The sequence below is a fragment of the Nicotiana tabacum genome, chromosome 10 (genome assembly GCF_000715075.1).
Source record: "Nicotiana tabacum cultivar K326 chromosome 10, ASM71507v2, whole genome shotgun sequence".
In the NCBI taxonomy this organism is placed as follows: Eukaryota; Viridiplantae; Streptophyta; class Magnoliopsida; order Solanales; family Solanaceae; genus Nicotiana; species Nicotiana tabacum.
The window spans coordinates 23466616-23486835 of NC_134089.1; the positions used below are offsets into that span (position 1 = coordinate 23466616).

The 20220-nt window shown below is 43.1% G+C and overlaps 1 protein-coding gene across 1 annotated transcript; it reads left to right on the forward strand.

Annotated features, from left to right (window-relative positions):
* Nucleotides 1-16854: 16854 nt before the first annotated feature.
* LOC107795135 (heat shock cognate 70 kDa protein 2-like) lies at nt 16855-19929 on the forward strand. The gene is given in 2 exon segments (NM_001325598.1): nt 16855-17068; nt 18194-19929. Coding segments are annotated over 2 exon segments (1950 nt in total).
* The last annotated feature ends 291 nt before the right edge of the window (nt 19930-20220 follow it).

A 20220-nucleotide genomic window follows, 5' to 3' on the forward strand; every position in this document is an offset into this window, starting at 1 on the left:
AATGTGAGACAATCAAGATGACCCATCAAGTGAGCGCAATTGTGCATTATATGGCCCCAAAACTTGAGGATCCCGGTGCATTCACTATCCCATGTACCATTGGAAGTGCCGACTTTGAAAAAGCCCTTTGCGACTTGGGGGCAAGTATCAATTTAATGCCATATTCGGTCTTCAAGACCTTGGGAATCGGACAACCTCGCCCAACCTCCATGAGGCTTCAGATGGCGGACCGATCAATGAAGCGACCTTTGGGAATTATTGATGATGTCTTTGTTCATGTTGATAAGTTCATATTGCCAGCCGATTTCGTGATCTTGGATTGTGATGTGGATTTTGAGGTGCCTATCATTCTTGGGAGGCCCTTCCTAGCTACGGGAAAGGCCTTGGTTGATGTGGAAGCGGGAGAATTGACCTTCCGTGTTGGTGATGAAAAGGTGGTGTTCCACGTATGCAAATCAATGAGGCAACCAAATAGCAATGAGGTGTGCTCGTTTGTTGACATTGTCACGACAGTGATAGTGGATGACACAAGCGCTATGGCTAATGTTGAGGACCCACTTGAGGCCGTGCTATTGAACATGGATGTTGATGATGATGCTAGAAGGGTGGAGTGTGTGAATGCATTACATGGCATGGGCTCATATTCTTATGAACCGAGGAAGTTATCTCTTGATCTTGAAAATCGTAAAACTCCTCCCACCAAGCCATCTATTGAGGAGCCACCGGTGTTGGAGTTGAAACCACTTCCTCCTCACCTCAGGTATGAATTTCTTGGTCCTAATTTTACTTTGCCGGTTATACTTTCTTCTTGCTTGACTAACGTGCAGGTTGAAGCCACTTTGGCGGTTCTTCAAAAGCGCAAGCGGGCAATTGGATGGACCTTGGCGGATATTAGGGGTATTAGCCCCGCGTTTTGCATGCACAAGATAATATTGGAGGATGACGCTAGGCCGTCTCTTGAACATCAAAGGAGACTCAATGAAGCCATGCAAGAGGTGGTTAAAAAGTAAGTCATCAAGTGGCTTGACGCCGGTGTGGTGTATCCAATTTCTGATAGTTCGTGGACTTCTCCAGTATAATGTGTGCCAAAGAAGGGAGGAATGACTGTGGTGACTAATGATAATAATAAACTTATTCCGACTCGCACTGTGACGGGTTGGAGGGTATGCATAGACTACCGGAAGTTGAACAAGGTGACTAGAAAGGATCATTTCCCATTGCCGTTCTTGGACCAAATGCTTGATCGTCTTACAGGTCGGGCTTTCTATTGTTTTCTGGATGGGTATTCAGGCTATAACCAAATTCTCATTGCCCCGAAAGACCAAAAAAAGACAACTTTCACATGTCCTTATGGCACATTCGCCTTCTCTCGAATGCCATTTGGGTTATGTAATGCACCGGCGACTTTCCAACGATGTATGATGGCAATCTTCACCGATATGGTGGAAGACATTTTGGAGGTCTTCATGGATGATTTTAGTGTGGTCGGGGACTCTTTCGGTGATTGCTTGCAAAACTTGGATCGTGTATTGGTCCAATGCGAAGACACAAACTTGGTTCTCAATTGGGAAAAATGCCATTTTATGGTAGAAGAAGGCATTGTGTTGGGTCACAAAATTTCAAAAAGAGGGATTGAGGTTGATAAAGCGAAAATTGAGGTTATCTCGAAGCTCCCTCCCCCTACTTTTGTCAAAGGGGTGAGGAGTTTTCTTGGACACGCGGGTTTCTACCGAAGATTCATCAAAGACTTCTCTAAGGTAGTTAACCCGTTGTGTAAATTGCTTGAGAAAGATGCCAAATATGTGTTTGATGAGAAATGTATGGAGGCTTTCGAGCTTCTAAAGCAAAAGTTGACGACTACCCCCATTATTACCGCACCAAATTGGAGCTTGCCCTTTGAGCTCATGTGCGACGCTAGTGATCTTGCGGTGGGGGCGGTCTTGGGCCAAAGAATTAACAAGATGTTCCATCCGGTGTACTACGCAAGTAAGACAATGAATGAAGCTCAAAGGAACTATACGGTCACCGAAAAGGAATTGCTTGCCATTGTTTTTGCCATGGAGAAGTTTCGCCCATACCTTATGGGGGCCAAAGTGATTATTCATACCGATCACGCCGCCCTTAGGTATTTGATGACGAAGAAAGATTCTAAAGTGAGGTTAATGAGATGGGTGCTTCTTCTTCAAGAATTTGATTTGGAGATCATTGATAGAAAAGGTAGTGAAAACCCAGTGGCGGACCACTTGTCTCGATTGGAGGAGGAAGGGAGGCCTTTGGACGGCCTTGAGATAAATGATGCTTTTCCGGATGAACAACTCCTCTCGGTTTCAATGCTAGACATGCCATAGTTTGCCGACATTGCCAATTACCTTGTTACCGGTGTGGTTCCGTATGAGCTCTCTTCTAACCAAAGGAAGAAGCTCAAGCGGGATTGCTTGGATTACTATTGGGATGATCCGTATCTTTTTAAAATCTGCACCGATGGTGTAATTCGCCGGTGTGTTCCTGAAGAAGAGCAACTGAGTATTGTGGAAGCTTGTCACTCTTAGCCCTATGGTGGCCATCATGGCGGGGCAAGGACGGCGTCTAAAGTGTTGAGCTGTGGTTTCTATTGGCCTTTGTTGTTCAAGGATACCGGTGACTTTGTGAAAAGATGTGATGAATGCCAACGTGCCGGAGGGATTTCGAAGAAAGATGAGATGCCCCTTAACACAATTCTAGAGGTTGACATCTTTGATGTTTGGGGGATAGACTTCATGGGACCATTTGTAAGTTCATGTGGCAACACTTACATCTTGGTAGCGGTTGACTATGTGTCGAAATGGGTTGAGGCCATAGCTTTGCCAAATAATGAAGCTCGAAGTGTGGTGGCATTTTTGAAAAAGAGTATCTTCACGAGGTTTGGCACTCCACTTGCCATAATTAGTGACGGGGGTTCTCATTTTTGCAACCGGGCTTTTGACTCTCTACTAGCCAAGTATGGGGTAAATCACAAGGTAACCACTCCTTATCATCCTCAAGAGAGTGGCCAAGTTGAGGTGTCCAACCGTGAGATTAAGAGTATTTTATCCAAAACTGTCAATGCAAATAGGACTGACTGGTCGAGGAAATTGGATGATGCTCTTTGGGCTTATCGTACAGCTTTCAAGACGTCGATTGGTATGTCTCTGTATCGGTTGGTGTTTGGGAAGGCTTGTCATCTTCCGGTAGAATTGGAACATAAAGCTATGTGGGCGCTGAAAAAGTTGAACTTAGAATGGGATGTAGCTGCAAATCTTCGGGTGGAGCAATTGAATGAACTTGATGAGTTTAGGTTTCATGCTTACTCCAGCTCGTCCTTGTATAAGGACAAGATGAAGTACCTTCATGACAAGTATGCCAGAGGGAAGGAATTCAAAGTGGGTGATATGGTTCTTCTTTTCAATTCCCGGTTGAGGTTATTTCCGGGCAAGTTGAAGTCCAAGTGGAGCGGCCCTTTTGAAGTGGTTGGGATAACTCCCTTTGGTGCCATTGATCTCAAAAATAAAAATGGTGAAGTCTTCCGAGTCAATGGGCATCGCGTCAAGCATTATTTGGGAAAGATTGATGACAGCCACGTGGTGGCGCGCATTCATTTGAAATGACTGTGATGGTAACATGCGTCGTGCCGCGACGTTAAATCAAGCGCTTCGTGGGAGGCAACCCATGTCTTTTTCCTTTTCTTTGTATTTCTGTTGTAGAGTAGGATTTTTGAGCTGATAATTTGTGAAGTGTTGCAGGGATTATGTTGAACCAGTGCAAGGAAGAAGTACAAAAAAAAATGATCAGTCCATGGAAATTTCCCCATGCGGCCGCGCATCAAAGCAGTGCGGTCCACGTGGGCTTGAGCAGCAGTGAGTTCATCCTCAGAAAAAAATTCAACGCGGACTGCGTCCATTTCTATGAGGTCCGCGTGTGAGAAGCTGGAATTACCAAGTCTCTGATAAACTCCCACGCGACCGCGCATCAAAGCAGTGCGGTCCGCGTGGGCTGAGTAGTCAAAATGTGACTAAAAGAAAACCAGCGCGGACCGCGGCCATTTTTGTGCGGCCGCGCTGGTAGGTAAGCTGAAAGCCCCAGGGTTTTTCTATAAATAGAAGCCTTGGGCCTCATTTGAACCTTTTCACAAATTTTCATCTGGAGCTCTAAATTTTCACTGTTCATCCACACTCCCTGCTCATTTAGTCGATTTTTCACTAATCCCTGGGAACAAATCTTGTTCATTTCATGCATAGCCTAATTTTTTGTTTCTTCTCATTACTCTCTACTAGTATAACTTCTTATTTTCATTTTTTCTTCTTAATAACTGTTAGTTTGGATTTATATTGTTTAGTGAGACTTAGGAGCATAAATCCATGTAATTAAATGAGTAGGGATACTGAGGGGTCAAATTCCGATCAAAATGGGACTTAAAGAGAAAAAAAAATTCCGCCTCAGTTAAATCTGCCCTATGCGGCCGCACAGCATTTTTGCGCAGTCCGCGCGGATTTTTTTTGTGTGCTATGATGAATCACCTCCATGCGGTCCGCGTGACATTTCTATAGGGTCCGCGTGAGTCCAGCGCGGCCGTGGTCCAAAACAGTGCGGACCGCGTGTGAAAAGTTCAGAGAAGTCACCATTTTGGCAGTTCACCTGTGCGGTCCGCATCCATTTCTGTGCGGTCCGCGCTGAAGCTACGCGGCCGCAACACAAAACAGTGCGAACCGCGTCGGTTCATTCAGAGAAACCATTGTGTGAATCAGTAAACTGCGCGGACCGCATGCCTTTTGGTGCGGTCCGCGTTCCTCTGTCTGTGAAACTGTGTCTGCAATTCTTTCATTCAATTGAACTGTTCATTTCATATCATGTGCTTTTACTAACAATGCTAGACATGTCTTCCTTGCAGACAATGGTTCAAAAACATGTGGCTAAGAAGCGAACGGGGAAACAAATACAATCCGGGAGAGGTGGTTCCTCCCGTGGGGGAAGGGGAAAAGGAATTGTAAAGCTAAATCCTAAGACCAGGGAAGCAGATAAAGCTGCATCTCACTCCACGGGGAGTGAGTATGCTCCGTCACGGAGCATTACCTCGGAGTCTTCTCCAACACATAGGGCCACTTCATTCCAACTCCGTGACCCTCCTTCCCCGGATCATGATGATATAGCCTCTTCCAAGGAGCCGGTCGATGTTATCTTGGACTCGTCTGATGAGTCCGGAGCAGAAAAAGACAAGGGGAGCACTTACTCCACGTCTCCCACAGCTTCAATATCAGGGGATAGTGGAGGATATGTCGAAGGGGGTGAACCACAGGTTGGAGGTATAGAGAGAACCAGGAAACCAGAAGCATGGGAGGATAGGTTTGTCAGCGAGGTCGCTTTCCACAAATTCAGGGAATGGTGGCCGAAGAGAAAGTTGATTCCGGAAAGGCGGTTCATAGACGCCGATCTTGTCCCACTCAACCCTCACGTGCAAGCACAATTCCGCACTAGAGAGGGTTGGGGATTCTTCAAAGAGAGAGTCGAATTTGCAAACGAGCATATGGTGAAGGAGTTTTATTGCAATGTTCACCACACAGTTCGGAACTCCAAAGCAACAAAAGTGAGGGACAAGATAGTAGTCTTTGATGGGAAGTTGCTGAATGACTTTTTGGGGTTTGCAGATGAGGACGAGTCTCAATATCTTGAGAAGCTGGCATTGAAAGAGGAGGTTCGTCCGTGGTTGGCCGAGCATTTAGCAGCTCCAGGTACAGTCCCTATGTGGTTGAAGGCACAAGAAAAGATTTTGCGGAACACCCTCAACTTTGAAGCAAAAGGGTGGTTAACCTTCGTGTGTAGTCGACTTAATCGGTCTACACACGATCACTCTGTCCCCCTTCCTCGGGCTGTCTTGGTGGCAGCTATCATGGCGGGCTTCCCTCTTAATGTGGGAAACATAATGTCGAGGGTGATTTATCAAGTCGGGAACGAAACAAAAACAAACTTCCCCTTTCCGAACACACTCTCCCTTTACTTCAGAGAGTTGAAAGTGAAGAAGAAAAGATATGATGTTACGGTACCTCCAGTGGCCCCCTACTCATGGTATGATCAGTTGGGTCCGGACAACCCAAAGAGAGGTAAGAAAACTCCAGCTTCTACCTCCTCCGCACCTGGCCAGTCTGAAGAGCCAGTTGCGACAGAGCAGCCCTCTGACCCTACTCTTGATGAGACACTTCCCCTAGGTCCTTCCTCCACAGCTGGTCCATCAGTTGCATCTGATCCGGTGATTCCTTCATCAAAGACTCACCGGTTCACTGCCAACCAGCTCGCACACTCCCTTGCCAGTTTAAACAACTGGATGTCAGTTGCGACATCCAAGTTATCTTCTTTGACCACTGTTGTGCAGGCACAGGGAGCACTAGCAACTGTAGAGATTCTCTCCGATATTGAGGATGTTTTGAAAAAGATCCTGGCCAACCAGGAAAAGATGATGGCAACACAGGATACCTTGACCAAGGCGGTTGGGGAACATGGAAAAGCTTTGGAAAAATTAGCTCGGGAGCACAAAAAGCTAAGGAAACAGAAAGCTTCCAAGGAGTCAGTTGCACAATTGAGAGGGGATGTGGACAAGCTGCTAGCAGATCAGATGCCATTCGACTTATTATTTGGAGATCCAGCTGGAGAGCCAGCAGCAGAGCAGCCACAAGCAGAGGAGGATAGGCCAAGGAAGAAGAGGAAGCTCCCTAATACAGAGGGAATAGTGATCGAGGTGGCTCCCCCGTCTAGTACAACAGATGTTGAGCCCTCTTCAGTTCCACCAGTTGATGAGCAGGATCATGAGCAGACACCTGTCCCAGCAGCACAGCAGCAGCAGGCTGGGGACCAGTTTGATGAGGCTTGAGGGGCCGCTCTATATCCTTTGCTTATTTTTGATTTTTGATGTCTTATTTGGTAGTTAGCATTGGGGACAATGCTAGCTCTTATTCATGGGGGTGTGGCCCTACTATTTGGATTAACTGTCAGGATGACTGTATATATTATTTTACCTTCTTTTAATTTCTATACATTAGTAGTGGATAGATGGTTTGTATATAACTGTTCATTCCAGATGATCTTCAGAGTTTATGTATATATTCATTTCCCCCTGGTTGTATATTCTACTCCCCGTTTGTACATATTCATTAGATTTTCATCTTGATTTTCTATTTTTCGTTTTAGTTGCAAAGTTAGGCTCGTAGCCTTTGTGTTTTGTTTTGGCGTTTGCAATAAGCCCTTGGTTTTCTTAATGCCACGGTTCTTTCCAAGGGTAGATATTGTGCGAACCGGGTGGCTCTTCCCAATGATAGATGGTGTGACAACCTTCTTAAGGGTTTGAGTCCGTTTTTGATTTTTCTTTTCTTTTTTGATTTTCAAGTTTTTGTAGTTAAGGATACCTCAGGCAAAGCCTCACTTGGGCCTAACACATTTGCCTTTGATCCTATGGTCGAAGACATTATGTTGTGTTTAGGATGGTGAAAGTTGTGGCCTTGAGACTCTTGTGTTGACCAAATAATCATCACGTGGTCATTTTGGGCCATGGGGCGCTTGAATCATATCTAAGGTTGTTGTGGGCCCTCGACTCCGTCTTAGGCAACCCTTGAGTGTGTGTGGTGAGAATTCGAATCGCGAGCCCAAGTACCGAGCCGATGGTCTAGAACTTGTTCTTAATGGTGACTTTGTTCAACTGGCGGTAATCAATGCACATCCACATAGTTCCATCCTTCTTCTTCACAAATAACATTGGTGCACCCCAAGGCGATACACTAGGTCTACTCCTTCAACTTCTTCAACTCCTTCGGAGCCATACGGTACGGTGGGATAGATACAGACTGGGTGTTGGAGCCAAATCAATGCAGAAATCAATATCACGATCCGGTGGCATGTCAGGAAGATCAGACGGAAACACATCGACAAACTTTTGAACTACTAGAACTAAATCAATCGTCGAAGACTCTGCGGTGGTGTCTCGAACAAAAGCCAAATAAGCCAAACACCCATTCTCGACCATTTTCCGAGCCTTCAGGAAAGAGATAACTCGACTAGATGTATCAACCGTGGAACCCTTCCCCTCCAACCTAGGCAACCCGGGCATCGCTAAAGCAACAGTCTTGGCATGGCAATCTAGGACAACATGATAGGGGGATAACCAATCCATGCCTAGGATGATCTCAAAGTCGATCATCTCAAGCAACAGGAGATCCGCACTAGTCTCAAAACCACAGAATGTGACCACGCAGGATCGGTAGATCCGATCCACAACCACAGAATCGCCCACAGCGGTGGACACATGAACAGGAATGCCCAAAGGCTCAAGAGAAATAACCAGAAAACGAGCAAACAAAGATGATACACATGAATAAGTAGACCCTGGATCAAATAATACTGAAGCATCTCTACCATTGACAGGAATAATACCTGTGATGACGGCATTTGAGGCCAATGCATCTGGCCTAGCCAAAAGGGCATAGAATCTGGCTAGAGCACCGGCTGGCTGGCCTCCACCGGACTAAGCAGTAGCTGGCTGACCTCTCCCTTCCTGGCCTCCACCTCTAGGACGGCCCCTACCCGTCTGCCCTCCACCACTAGGTGGCAGGGCAGTCAGTGCTGAAATCATAGGTTGCTGACCCTACTGTACTGCCTTGCCCCGAAGCCTGGGGCAGTACCTCCTCATATGGCCAAGATCTCCTCACTCAAAACAACCCCACGGTGCGGCAACCTGCTATCCTAATGGCTGACCCTAATGGCCTGTAGACCCACTAGAAGAACCTGAATAGCCGGTGGATGGTATGAACTCTCCGGCATAGCACTGAAATAAGAATCAGAAGAGCCCTGAGGACCTGAATACCCCTTGGAGGAACCCTGAATATCCGGCGGACGATACGAGCTCTCTGGCATGGAACTGAAATAAGGACACGTTGGAGCACCCCAAGCAGGCGGTGGTGCTGAATATGGGGGCCTTCTAGGCTGACTCCTCCCAAACTGACCTCTACCCCTAGCCGGGGCACCTCTCTACTCTCTGGAGAATCTAGCCCTCTTATCCTACTGCATCTGCTCTCTACCCCTCTGGCGATATCCCTCAATCCTGCGAGTAATCTCTACCACTAACTGATACTCTGTACCCATCTCTACCTCTCGGGCCATGGCAAATCGAATACCGGGGTGCAACCCCGCAACAAATCTTCGCACTCTCTCTACATCTGTGGAAAGTATCATGAGTGCATGGCGAGATAATTCAGAAAATCTCGCCTCATAATCGGTCATAGACATCTGACCCTGCTGAAGATGATTAAACTGATACCGTAGCTCTTCCCTCTCAGAGGGTGGAATGTACCTATCCAAGAATAACTGTGCGAACTGACCCCAAGTGATGGGAGGAGAACCTGCTGGCCTGCCTAGAACATAGGACTGTCACCATCTACGGGCCCTGCCCTCAAGCTGAAAATTTGGGTCATCACTTGTTTTAAAATAAAATTTTGCATTTTGAGGCTTTAAAAACCTCTTTTAGCATCATCTCGATTTGTGTGCGTAGTCCGAGCACGTAGCCGGAAAGCCTATATGTGAAAATTTGTGAAAAATGATAAATTTCGACTATAAAATGAATTAATTTGACTTCGGTCAATGTTTTGGGTAAACAAACCAGGACCCGTGATTTGACAATCCTAGAGAGTCCGTACAACAATATGGGACTTAGGCGTATGCCCGGAATCGAATTCCAAGGTCCCAAGCCAGAGAAATGATTTTTGAAGAAAATTGTTTTCTGAAATTGTTTATAAGGTTTGGAAATGAATTTTAATTAGAACATGTTGGTATTGGGCTCGTATTTTAGTTCCGGCACCTGGTACAGTCTTATATGTGATTTAAGATAATTCTGGGAAGTTTGGTAAGAAACAAAATCCATTTGACGTGATTCGGACCTTAAATGCAAAATTTGATGTTTAAAGAAGTTTTGGGAAAATTTCATTGATTTTGAGGTTTAATTCATAGTTGTTGATGTTATTTTAGTGATTGGAATGCACGAGCGAGTACGTATGATGTTTTTAGGGTGGTGTGCATGTTTTTCTTGGAGCCCCGAGGGCACGGGTGAGTTTTGGATAGGTCGCGGGGTGAAATTTTGGACTTAAAGGAATTGCAGGCCTGCAGGCTTCGCATTTCCCAACCTCCCTTTGCAATTCCCAGTTTGCATTTCCCAACCTCCCTTCGCAATTCTCAGTTCGCATTTTCCAACTTTCCTTCGCAATTCCCAAGCCAGCAGAGGTCGGGGTTCGCAATTGCCATACCTGAGACCTGCAACTTTTATACTTAGACGATTTTAAACCCATTTTTCATATCCTCTCAAAACATAAACACACTAGAGCGATTTTTCGAAGTCTTCTTCTTCTCCAAATCAATTGTAAGTCATTTTTAACTAGTTTTCTTCAATCATTAACATCTTTTAACATGATTTCAGCTTAAAATCAATGATTTTCATGGGGAAAATTGGGTGTTTTGGGTAAGACCTAGGTTTTTCAAAAATTGGGGATTTGAACCTCGATTTGAAGTCCGATTTCAAAACAAATTATATATTTGGGTTCATGGGGGAATTGGTAATCGGGTTATGGTTCGAATCTCGGGTTTTGACCATGTGGGCCTGGGGCAAATTTTTGACTTTTTGGGCAAAACTTTAGAAAAACTCATTTTCATGCATTGGGGTTGATTCATTATCATTTATTGATGTAATTAAGTAACTTGTGACTAGATACGAGCAAATTGGCAGTGGAATCAAGAGGTAAAGCTAAATTGAAACTTGGGTTGTGTTCGTGGCATCGAGGTAAGTGTTTGGTCTAACCTTAGCTTGAGGGATTATGAGTTGTGTCTTATTTGCTACATGTTAATTGCGGAGTACGACGTATAGGCATGGTGACGAGTATTTATACGTTGGTGTCAAGCATGCCCGTGAGTCTTGTATTATAATTGTTATGACTCTGTTGTGGTTTATTGCGCTTCATATGTTATTATCACCATTATTCCCTTGCCGAGATGTTTGTTTGATATTAATGATCCCTTACCGGGATGTTTGTTTTGATAGTATTGTTCCCTTGTCGGGATGTGTTGTTTTGATATTATTGTTCTCTTGCCGGGATATTGTTGAAATATCATTGGTTCTTTGCCGGGAAGTTGTTATATTGCTCTTTTTCCTTTGCCGGGATTCCTTGTGATTATTGTTGGCTTGTAACTGGGAGCGGGTGGTACGCCTACCACAAGATATAATAAAATGGGAGCGGGTGGTACGCCTACCACAAGATATAATAAAATGGGAGAGGGTGGTACGCCTACCACAAAATATAATAAAATGGAAGCAGTTGGTATGCCTACCACAAGATATAATGAAATGTGAGCAGGTGGTACGCCTACCACAAGATATAATAAAATGGGAGCGGGTGGTACGCCTATCACGAGATAAATAAAATAGGAGTGAGTGGTACGCCTGCAACGAGATACATGAAATGGGAGCGGGTGGCATGCCTGCAACGAGATACATGAAATGGGAGCGGGTGGCACGCCTGCCACGAGATACATGAAATGGGAGCCGGTTGCATGCCTGCAACAAGATGTGAAAAGAAAGTGAAATCTGCCTTTGTTTTTCCTTATTCTTGTTAGTGGTTGGATTTTGGTTCCTTTATTCTCTTGATATTCTGTTTTTACCCGTTATTCCCCGAAGCATGTTTCCCCCTCCCATCTTTAGTTGTTTTTTCCTGCTTTACTTTTCGTTGTATATTATATAGCTACACAAGTTTATTTGTTGGTCTGGTCCTAGCCACGTTACTACTTCGCCGAGGTTAGACTAGACACTTACCAATACATGGGGTTGGTTGTGCTGATACTATACTTTACACTATGTGTAGATCCCCGAGCAACTCTTGGACCGTAGTTGGAGGCTACTTTCAGTCCACGCGGAGATCTAAGGTAAACCTACAGGCGTCCGCAGACCCTGGCGTCTCCTTTATATTTTATTTCATGTTTCATCTTTTTGCTTCAGAAACAGCGTGTCTTTCATTTTTGGACCTTATATTTAGCAGTCTTAGATCGTCTGTGACACTGTGACACTAGGTTTTGAGTGAGGCTTAAGTAGTTGTGATAGCTATAGATTCTGATATTTTATTGTTTTTCTTCTACTTAATTAAATATTCTGTTGTTTATACGTTATCGCTTTATATCTGTTAAAAAGAATTAATTGGATAATGGAGTAATTAGTTTAAAGGATTGGTTTGCCTAGCTCACATTAGTAGGCGCCATCACGGCTCCCAAGGGTGGAAAATTCGGGTCGTGAAAAAAGTAGTGAAGTCAACTCCATGCGACTCCAATATCCTCATATTGTGCAGTCTGTCCCTGCACCTATCTATGAAGTCTTAGACATCCTCATGACGCTCGCCCCCGAAGACCAGAGGGTGAAGCCTAGTCCATCTATCCAATAACTTCTGCGGATTGCCATCCGCAGCTGGTCTGGGCTGGGGTGCCACTGCAGCAACTGGCGGAGCCCCATTTTCGAGTAGTGCACCTGGAGTCTGATACACTGCAGCTGCATGTCCAGGAGTCTGAGCAGTAGGGGTCTGTGCTCCCCTCCTGCCTGTGATGTAGCTGGATTTACTGGAATAAACCAGCCTGAGTCATAGAATCCATGAACCGCAGTATACGGCCCATGACCTCCTGGAATCTCGGTGCTGTCATAAAGTACGCCGGGGTAGGCTCAGCTGCGGGAACCTCGCCCTACTCCTCGACGATAGGATCTTCCGCGGGATCTGCTAGTGCTACCACTGGGATGCCCTCGTCCCCTACTTCGGGCTGGTGCCCTCCCCCGGCCTCTACCTCGGCCTCTAGCAACGGGGGGAGCAGCTCCTCCCGGGTCTGGAATATCAGTCGTGTGTGTCCTCACCATCTATAAGAGAATAGAAGAGGGAAATTTAGTATACCAACCACTGCACGATAGAAATGAATAAAGAGTAGTTTTTCTAACATCCTATAGCCTCTCGAAGATAAATACAGACGTCTCCGTATCGATCCGCAAGACTTTATCAGGTTTGCTCATGACTTATGAGACCTACGTGAACCTAGTGCTGTGATACCATGTTGTCACGACCCAAAATTCACTAAGGGTCGTGATGGCGCCCAACACCGTTGTCAGGCAAGTCAATGCGGAAATATTAGTAAATTCTTATTTTACTTACCCAAATCGGTTACAACATTTCTTAATTTGCAATTAAAATAGGTGATGATAAGCAATATTTAATAATAATTATACAACCCAAAAGAACTGTCTACTAATGTGTATGCCAAGACCTGGTGTCACAAGTAGTGGGCAACTAGTAGAATGTACAAAAGAATAATACTATCCTACTGTCCGGGATAGAATAGACAGCAAAAGTAAAGAAAGACCCCATCAAGCTGCTGAACGACACCGGAAGGGAGCAGCTCACCATGGAAGTCTCGGTCTATGAATTAGGGGCGCACACCAGTCTGATAGCCAGATGCACCTGCCTCAGATCCTGTACAGTTAAGTACAAAAGTGTAGTATGAGTACATAAATAACGTGTACCTATCAAGTATCCATTCTAACCTCGAAGAAGTAGAGACGAGAGGTCGACTTGATACTTACTAAAGTCAAATAATACAATGAAGTGTTACACTAAGCATGGAAATCACAAATAATCAACAGTTTGTAGCAAGAGGTAATATGTCATGTTCTTAACAATTTTACAATTAGCCATTTACATTTCAAATATTTAGTCGGTCAAGTCATGGATAAGATTTTACATAGATATCATGCGCATACTATGCCGAGGTCGACGACCCGATCTAACAGAAAATAAACTGTGCACTGCCAGAGGGTCGAATGGCGCGAACCATAGATGCATCTATTTCTACCGAGGCGATCGGCCCGATCCACAAATATCAATTAATATCAAGAAAACACATGAATGCGCATTTAATTCCAAGTAAATTCATACAAGTGTCCTACAAGTGTATATATTTGCTTATATTCCTTTTCAAGTCTCTAGCATGCCCTAAGTGATCACATTAGCAAGAAAATATAGTGACATTCACAAATATAACATAATACGGGTCCTAAACTACCCGAATAATTAACATAATATTAGCTACGCAAGGACTCTCGTCACCTAGTGCGTATGTAGCCTCCGCATTTAGCAGCAAATTACTCAATTATTACACCTATGGGGATAATTCTCTCTTACAAGGTTAGAAAGGAGACTCACCTCGCTCCAAAGTGTACTTCCAATACCAAGAACGAGCCCAAACCCTCAATTCGGAGCCGAACGATCCAAAACTAGTTAAATGAGGTAGGAACTAGTCAATATAAGCTCACAAGATCGTGTTCTATCTATTTAAGCAATTTTTCAACCCTTAACACAAGTTTCCTAAAATCCGACCCCGAACCCATGTGCCCGGATTCCGAAATTTTTCGAAGAAAGTTGTTCTCTATGACCTAAGGATCAATAACATATGATGTCTAATCCATTTCATAACCAATTTCGTGGTAGAATCTAAGTTTTATTAAAACCATAGATCTAGCTCTAACCTCTTAATTTCTCCAAATCTTTAGGTATTAATCTACCCAAAACTCGAGTACTAAACTTAGAAATAAGGGATATGGACTTACCTCACGATGCTATGTGTAAATCCTTTTTCAAGAGCTCTAAAATCGCGCAATACCTGAGTGCCAAATGGTCAAAAATGGCTGGAGCTCGACTTAAATGAAGCTCACTGCTTCAGCTATTTCCACATCTGCGGTCAGGGGACCGCATTTGCGAGAGGAGACCGCATCTGCGGAATTGGCTAAAAGGGCTGGGACCGCTTCTGCGGTCTTGAAGCCGCATTTGCGAAGCCGCATCTGCTGCTAAGGAGTCGTTTCTGCAATTTGGCCTGGCCAGCTCTGGGCCGCATCTGCGAGGCTACAACTGCTTCTGCGGTCGACCAACCGCAGGTACGGTTATGACAGAAGCAGATGCTTCAGCACTTCTCCAAATTCTCGACTTCACTCGAGCCTCGTCCGTTTGACGCTCGGGGCTCCCAGGCCCCACCCGAACATACCAAGAAGTTTGAAATCATGAGACGGACCTACTTGAACTTTCGGAACGCCCGAAACAATGCTAAATCTAAGAGTTACCCCCTAAAACCAAATGAATCAAACTTATGAACTTCAAGTTCTTAATTTTCCTCCACGATGAAATACCCTAAAACTACTCGGGTTGATACCAAATTTTGCGAGCAAGTCTTAAATGATATATCGGACCTGTACCGGGCTCCGGAACCAACATACGAGCCCGATATCCATGGAATCAATCATTAATTAGTTTCTTTAAATCTTTAAAACTTCAGATTAACAATTTCTGATAAAAATTCATTACTCGGGTTAGAGACCTCAGAATTCGATTCTGGGCATACGCCCAGGTCACATATTTTCCTACGGAATCTCCGAGATCGTCAAATCACGAATCCGGGTCCGTTTGCTCAAAATGTTGACCAAAGTCAAACTTAGCCTTTTAATAAAATCCTAAGGAATCAAATGAGCATATTTCACTCCAAACTCTTCCAAATTCCGAACCCACCATCCTCACAAGTCGTAAATTAGTTAAAGCAAGCGCGAGAAGTTTTATTTAAGGGAACAGGGTTCTAAAAGGCAAAACGACCAGTCGGGTCGTTACATTTCTTATAATCGCGCGAAGCGCGAAAAATTTCACTAGTATCCTTATAAAGTTGACTGACAGTACTGCCCTTCTATTAAAAATTATTGCTCCAATATTTTTAAATATAAATATGAATACTTATTATAATAACTATTATATTAGATATAAATACAATATAATGAATGTGATGCAATTAGTGTACATTTATCATAGATATATTAGAACACATTAATAATAATACTATGTAATGGGCAAAACAATTAGAATACGTAATGGACAAAACAATTAGAATAAGTAACGAAAACAAGGAATAAAATATATATTTCAAGAAAATAAAAATAAAAATATAACACTTATAATTAGAATTATGATGAGAAGAATCGTATATATACTAGTAACTTTTTTTTTTTTTTTTGTATTCAAAAGACAAGAAAGTAATGTTTTCACATCCAAGAGATTAAGTGAAAATAGAATGTGCTAGCTAGTTCGAATTGATAATCAATAAATAGTCAGCGTTTACAAAGTCATTGAAAAAGAGCTACTATTTTATGCGAATTTAAAATTTAGACAAAAATACCCTAGCTGAAACACAAAAAGTTTCAGTTAATATTCTGGATTATAGAGCTCATGCATATAAACTTTCAGTATATTATGTTAGAACTTTAGTATATTATGTTAGAATTTCATATGTAAAAAATTTATACTTCAGCATATTATGCTGAAATTTATCTGACTTTTTGGAATATTTTTATTTAAATTTTATTTTTACATAAAAAAAATAGCTACATTTTAATTATTTTTGAAATTAGACTATTTTTCAATTATACGAGTCAAGTGGAAACAAATAACTCAAATATCAGTGGGCCGAATTGTAATATAGTCAAATCTGGCTGGCGGGGGAAGGCCTTTTCCACGAAGAAAGAGGAACGAATCACAGACCGTCGAAGTATCATCACATAACTCCAACGGTCATCAACTCACGTCCACCTTAGGGTTTCCGAACATTCTAGAACCCAAGTATCACTATAAAGTCATCATCTTTTCTTCACAATTAGTCCTCCTTACAAACCCTAGTTCTTCAAACCTATTTGCCGCCTCTCCTTTTTTCTCCCAAAACTTGCCGACACTAAACGAAGGAGAGAAACAGAGAGTAGCAGTAGATATGGCAGGAAAAGGTGAAGGACCGGCGATCGGTATCGATCTCGGAACCACTTACTCTTGCGTCGGAGTTTGGCAGCACGATCGTGTTGAGATCATCGCCAATGATCAAGGAAACAGAACGACGCCGTCTTACGTTGGATTCACTGATACTGAGCGTCTCATTGGCGATGCTGCTAAGAATCAGGTCGCTATGAACCCTATCAACACCGTCTTTGGTAAGCTATCGATCTACTCCTTACAATAATTTTTGATCTGTAATTTACGTTGCTGCTATGTTTGTTCATATTTATTTGACTTTTTAAAATTTATGCTTAATCGGACCAGGTCTAGTGTAAATTTAAATTTATGTGTTCAGAGGCTAACCGAAAACTATTAGCTTTATTACTAGATTTTGGATCTAAACAATCTAGATCTATTTGTTTTTAATTTGAATTTGGAAAGAATTTTATACGTGATTTGCGATGCTGCCTTCTTCTTTGTTTTTAATACTATGCTCTTTCTGATTTGTTTGACAGTTTTCGCTTATTGAGAGTCAGTTAAGATTACTTTTCATGCGAACCAGGACTAGATTTTCTGTAAATTAACGTTTATAAACTCAGGGGCTACTCAAAAAGTATCTACATAAGATCTTTCATGCATACTTGCGCAATTCTTTTTTTTTTTGTTTACTTTGTGCTATTACTAACTTTGGGCATAAATCAATTAGATCTAGTCATTTTCAATTAAAATGGGTATGAGTAAGTAGATGAAGTATTTTACAAGTTTCATGTGGTGTATATTAATTACTACTATGTGGTTGTGTCCACATTTTGAATGTTGTGGTATGTGTCATGTCTTGTATCTGATCTGTTGATTGAGGATATTTTTGGATTTACTTCGATTAGTCTAGTGGTATATCTAATTCATGTCTTAGACAAGATGAAGTCAAGATCTTGTCCTTGCATGTTTATCTTGAGTAGATTCAGAAAGATGCTAAGTAGCTTTCTAATTTTTGCTTGTGCTGATATAGAGTTCATTAGACCAATATTTTAGATTATTTCGACTTGATAAAGTTTCTCATTAAAAAATACTAGATTAAGGAAGCGACCTAAAAAATGTTTCTATATGATGTTGTTTTGACTTGCTATCCTCCAAACCTTGTCCTTGTATATTCATCTGGTTAAAATCTTGTGATAGTTGAAGTTGGTAAGAACTGACTTGGAGAGGTCTGGTGTTGTAAGCATTGCATTATCTATCAATGCTGTAATGTAGCAAAGCTGTGGTTGATTCTGGATATCTGTTTGAGTCTAGGTCTCTATTCATATGCTTTATGTTTTAACTATATATTATGCACAATGCAGATGCAAAAAGGCTGATTGGTAGGAGATTTGCTGATGCCTCAGTGCAGAGTGACATTAAGCATTGGCCATTTAAGGTCATTCCTGGACCTGGTGATAAGCCCATGATTGTTGTCAACTACAAGGGTGAAGAGAAGCAGTTTGCAGCTGAGGAAATCTCTTCTATGGTGCTCATAAAGATGAGGGAGATTGCTGAAGCTTTCCTTGGTTCTACTGTTAAGAATGCTGTGGTCACCGTACCTGCCTACTTTAATGACTCTCAGCGTCAGGCCACCAAGGATGCTGGTGTTATTGCCGGTCTTAATGTGTTGCGTATTATCAATGAGCCTACAGCAGCTGCAATTGCTTATGGTTTGGATAAGAAGGCAACCAGTGTTGGTGAGAAGAATGTGTTGATCTTTGATCTTGGTGGTGGTACCTTTGATGTATCTCTCCTCACCATTGAGGAAGGTATCTTTGAGGTGAAGGCTACTGCTGGGGACACTCACCTTGGAGGTGAAGACTTTGACAACCGAATGGTCAACCATTTTGTTCAGGAATTCAAGAGGAAGAACAAGAAGGATATCAGTGGTAATCCTAGGGCACTTAGAAGGTTGAGAACTGCTTGTGAGAGGGCGAAGAGGACCCTTTCTTCCACCGCTCAGACCACCATTGAGATTGATTCTCTCTACGAGGGTATTGATTTCTACTCCACCATTACCCGTGCTAGATTTGAAGAGCTTAACATGGATTTGTTCAGGAAGTGTATGGAACCAGTTGAGAAGTGTTTGAGAGATGCTAAGATGGACAAGAGCACTATCCATGATGTTGTACTTGTTGGTGGCTCTACTAGAATTCCCAAGGTTCAACAACTCCTGCAAGACTTTTTCAATGGAAAGGAGCTCTGCAAGAGCATCAACCCCGATGAAGCTGTTGCTTATGGTGCTGCAGTACAAGCTGCTATTTTGAGTGGTGAAGGTAATGAGAAGGTGCAGGACTTGTTGCTGTTGGATGTTACCCCTCTTTCACTGGGTCTTGAAACTGCTGGTGGTGTCATGACTGTGTTGATCCCCCGAAACACCACTATCCCAACCAAGAAGGAACAAGTCTTTTCAACCTACTCGGACAACCAGCCTGGTGTGTTGATCCAGGTCTATGAAGGTGAGAGAACAAGGACCAGGGACAACAACTTGCTTGGTAAATTTGAGCTCTCTGGCATTCCTCCTGCTCCCAGGGGTGTTCCTCAGATCACAGTGTGCTTTGACATTGATGCCAATGGTATCTTGAATGTTTCTGCTGAGGACAAGACCACTGGACAAAAGAACAAGATCACCATCACCAATGACAAGGGCAGACTTTCCAAGGAGGAGATTGAGAAGATGGTTCAGGAAGCAGAGAAATACAAGTCTGAGGATGAAGAGCACAAGAAGAAGGTTGAGGCAAAGAATGCTTTGGAGAACTATGCATACAACATGAGGAACACCGTGAAGGATGAGAAGATTGCATCTAAACTGCCTGAAGCTGACAAAAAGAAGATTGAAGATGCCATTGAGGCAGCTATCCAGTGGCTTGATGCCAACCAGCTTGCCGAGTCTGATGAATTTGAGGACAAGATGAAGGAGTTGGAGAGCGTCTGCAATCCAATCATTGCCAAGATGTACCAAGGTGCAGGTGGTGACATGGGCGGTGCCATGGATGATGATGCCCCAGCTCCTAGTGGTGGCAGCGGTGCTGGTCCCAAGATTGAGGAGGTCGACTAAGCTGTTGGTGTTGTTCCTCTTCTGTTTTTTGTTTTATCAGTTATTTTATTCCCAAGAAACTATATTTTATTATTTCTGCTTGGTTAGTTAATGGTCATACTTTTGCGTATTTTGGCTTGTTTATCAAGCACAATTACTATCATTTTCGGATTTATAATTTTGGTTTTGTTTAAAGTTTGGTTCTTTTGAGTCACGTGTTACTATGTTTCCTCAATGTTTCCTCTTTATTTGATTTCTGTTTGCCGTCTGTGTTATTTTGCACTGTGGGAGTGAGCTGCTGCTCTCTTTTGT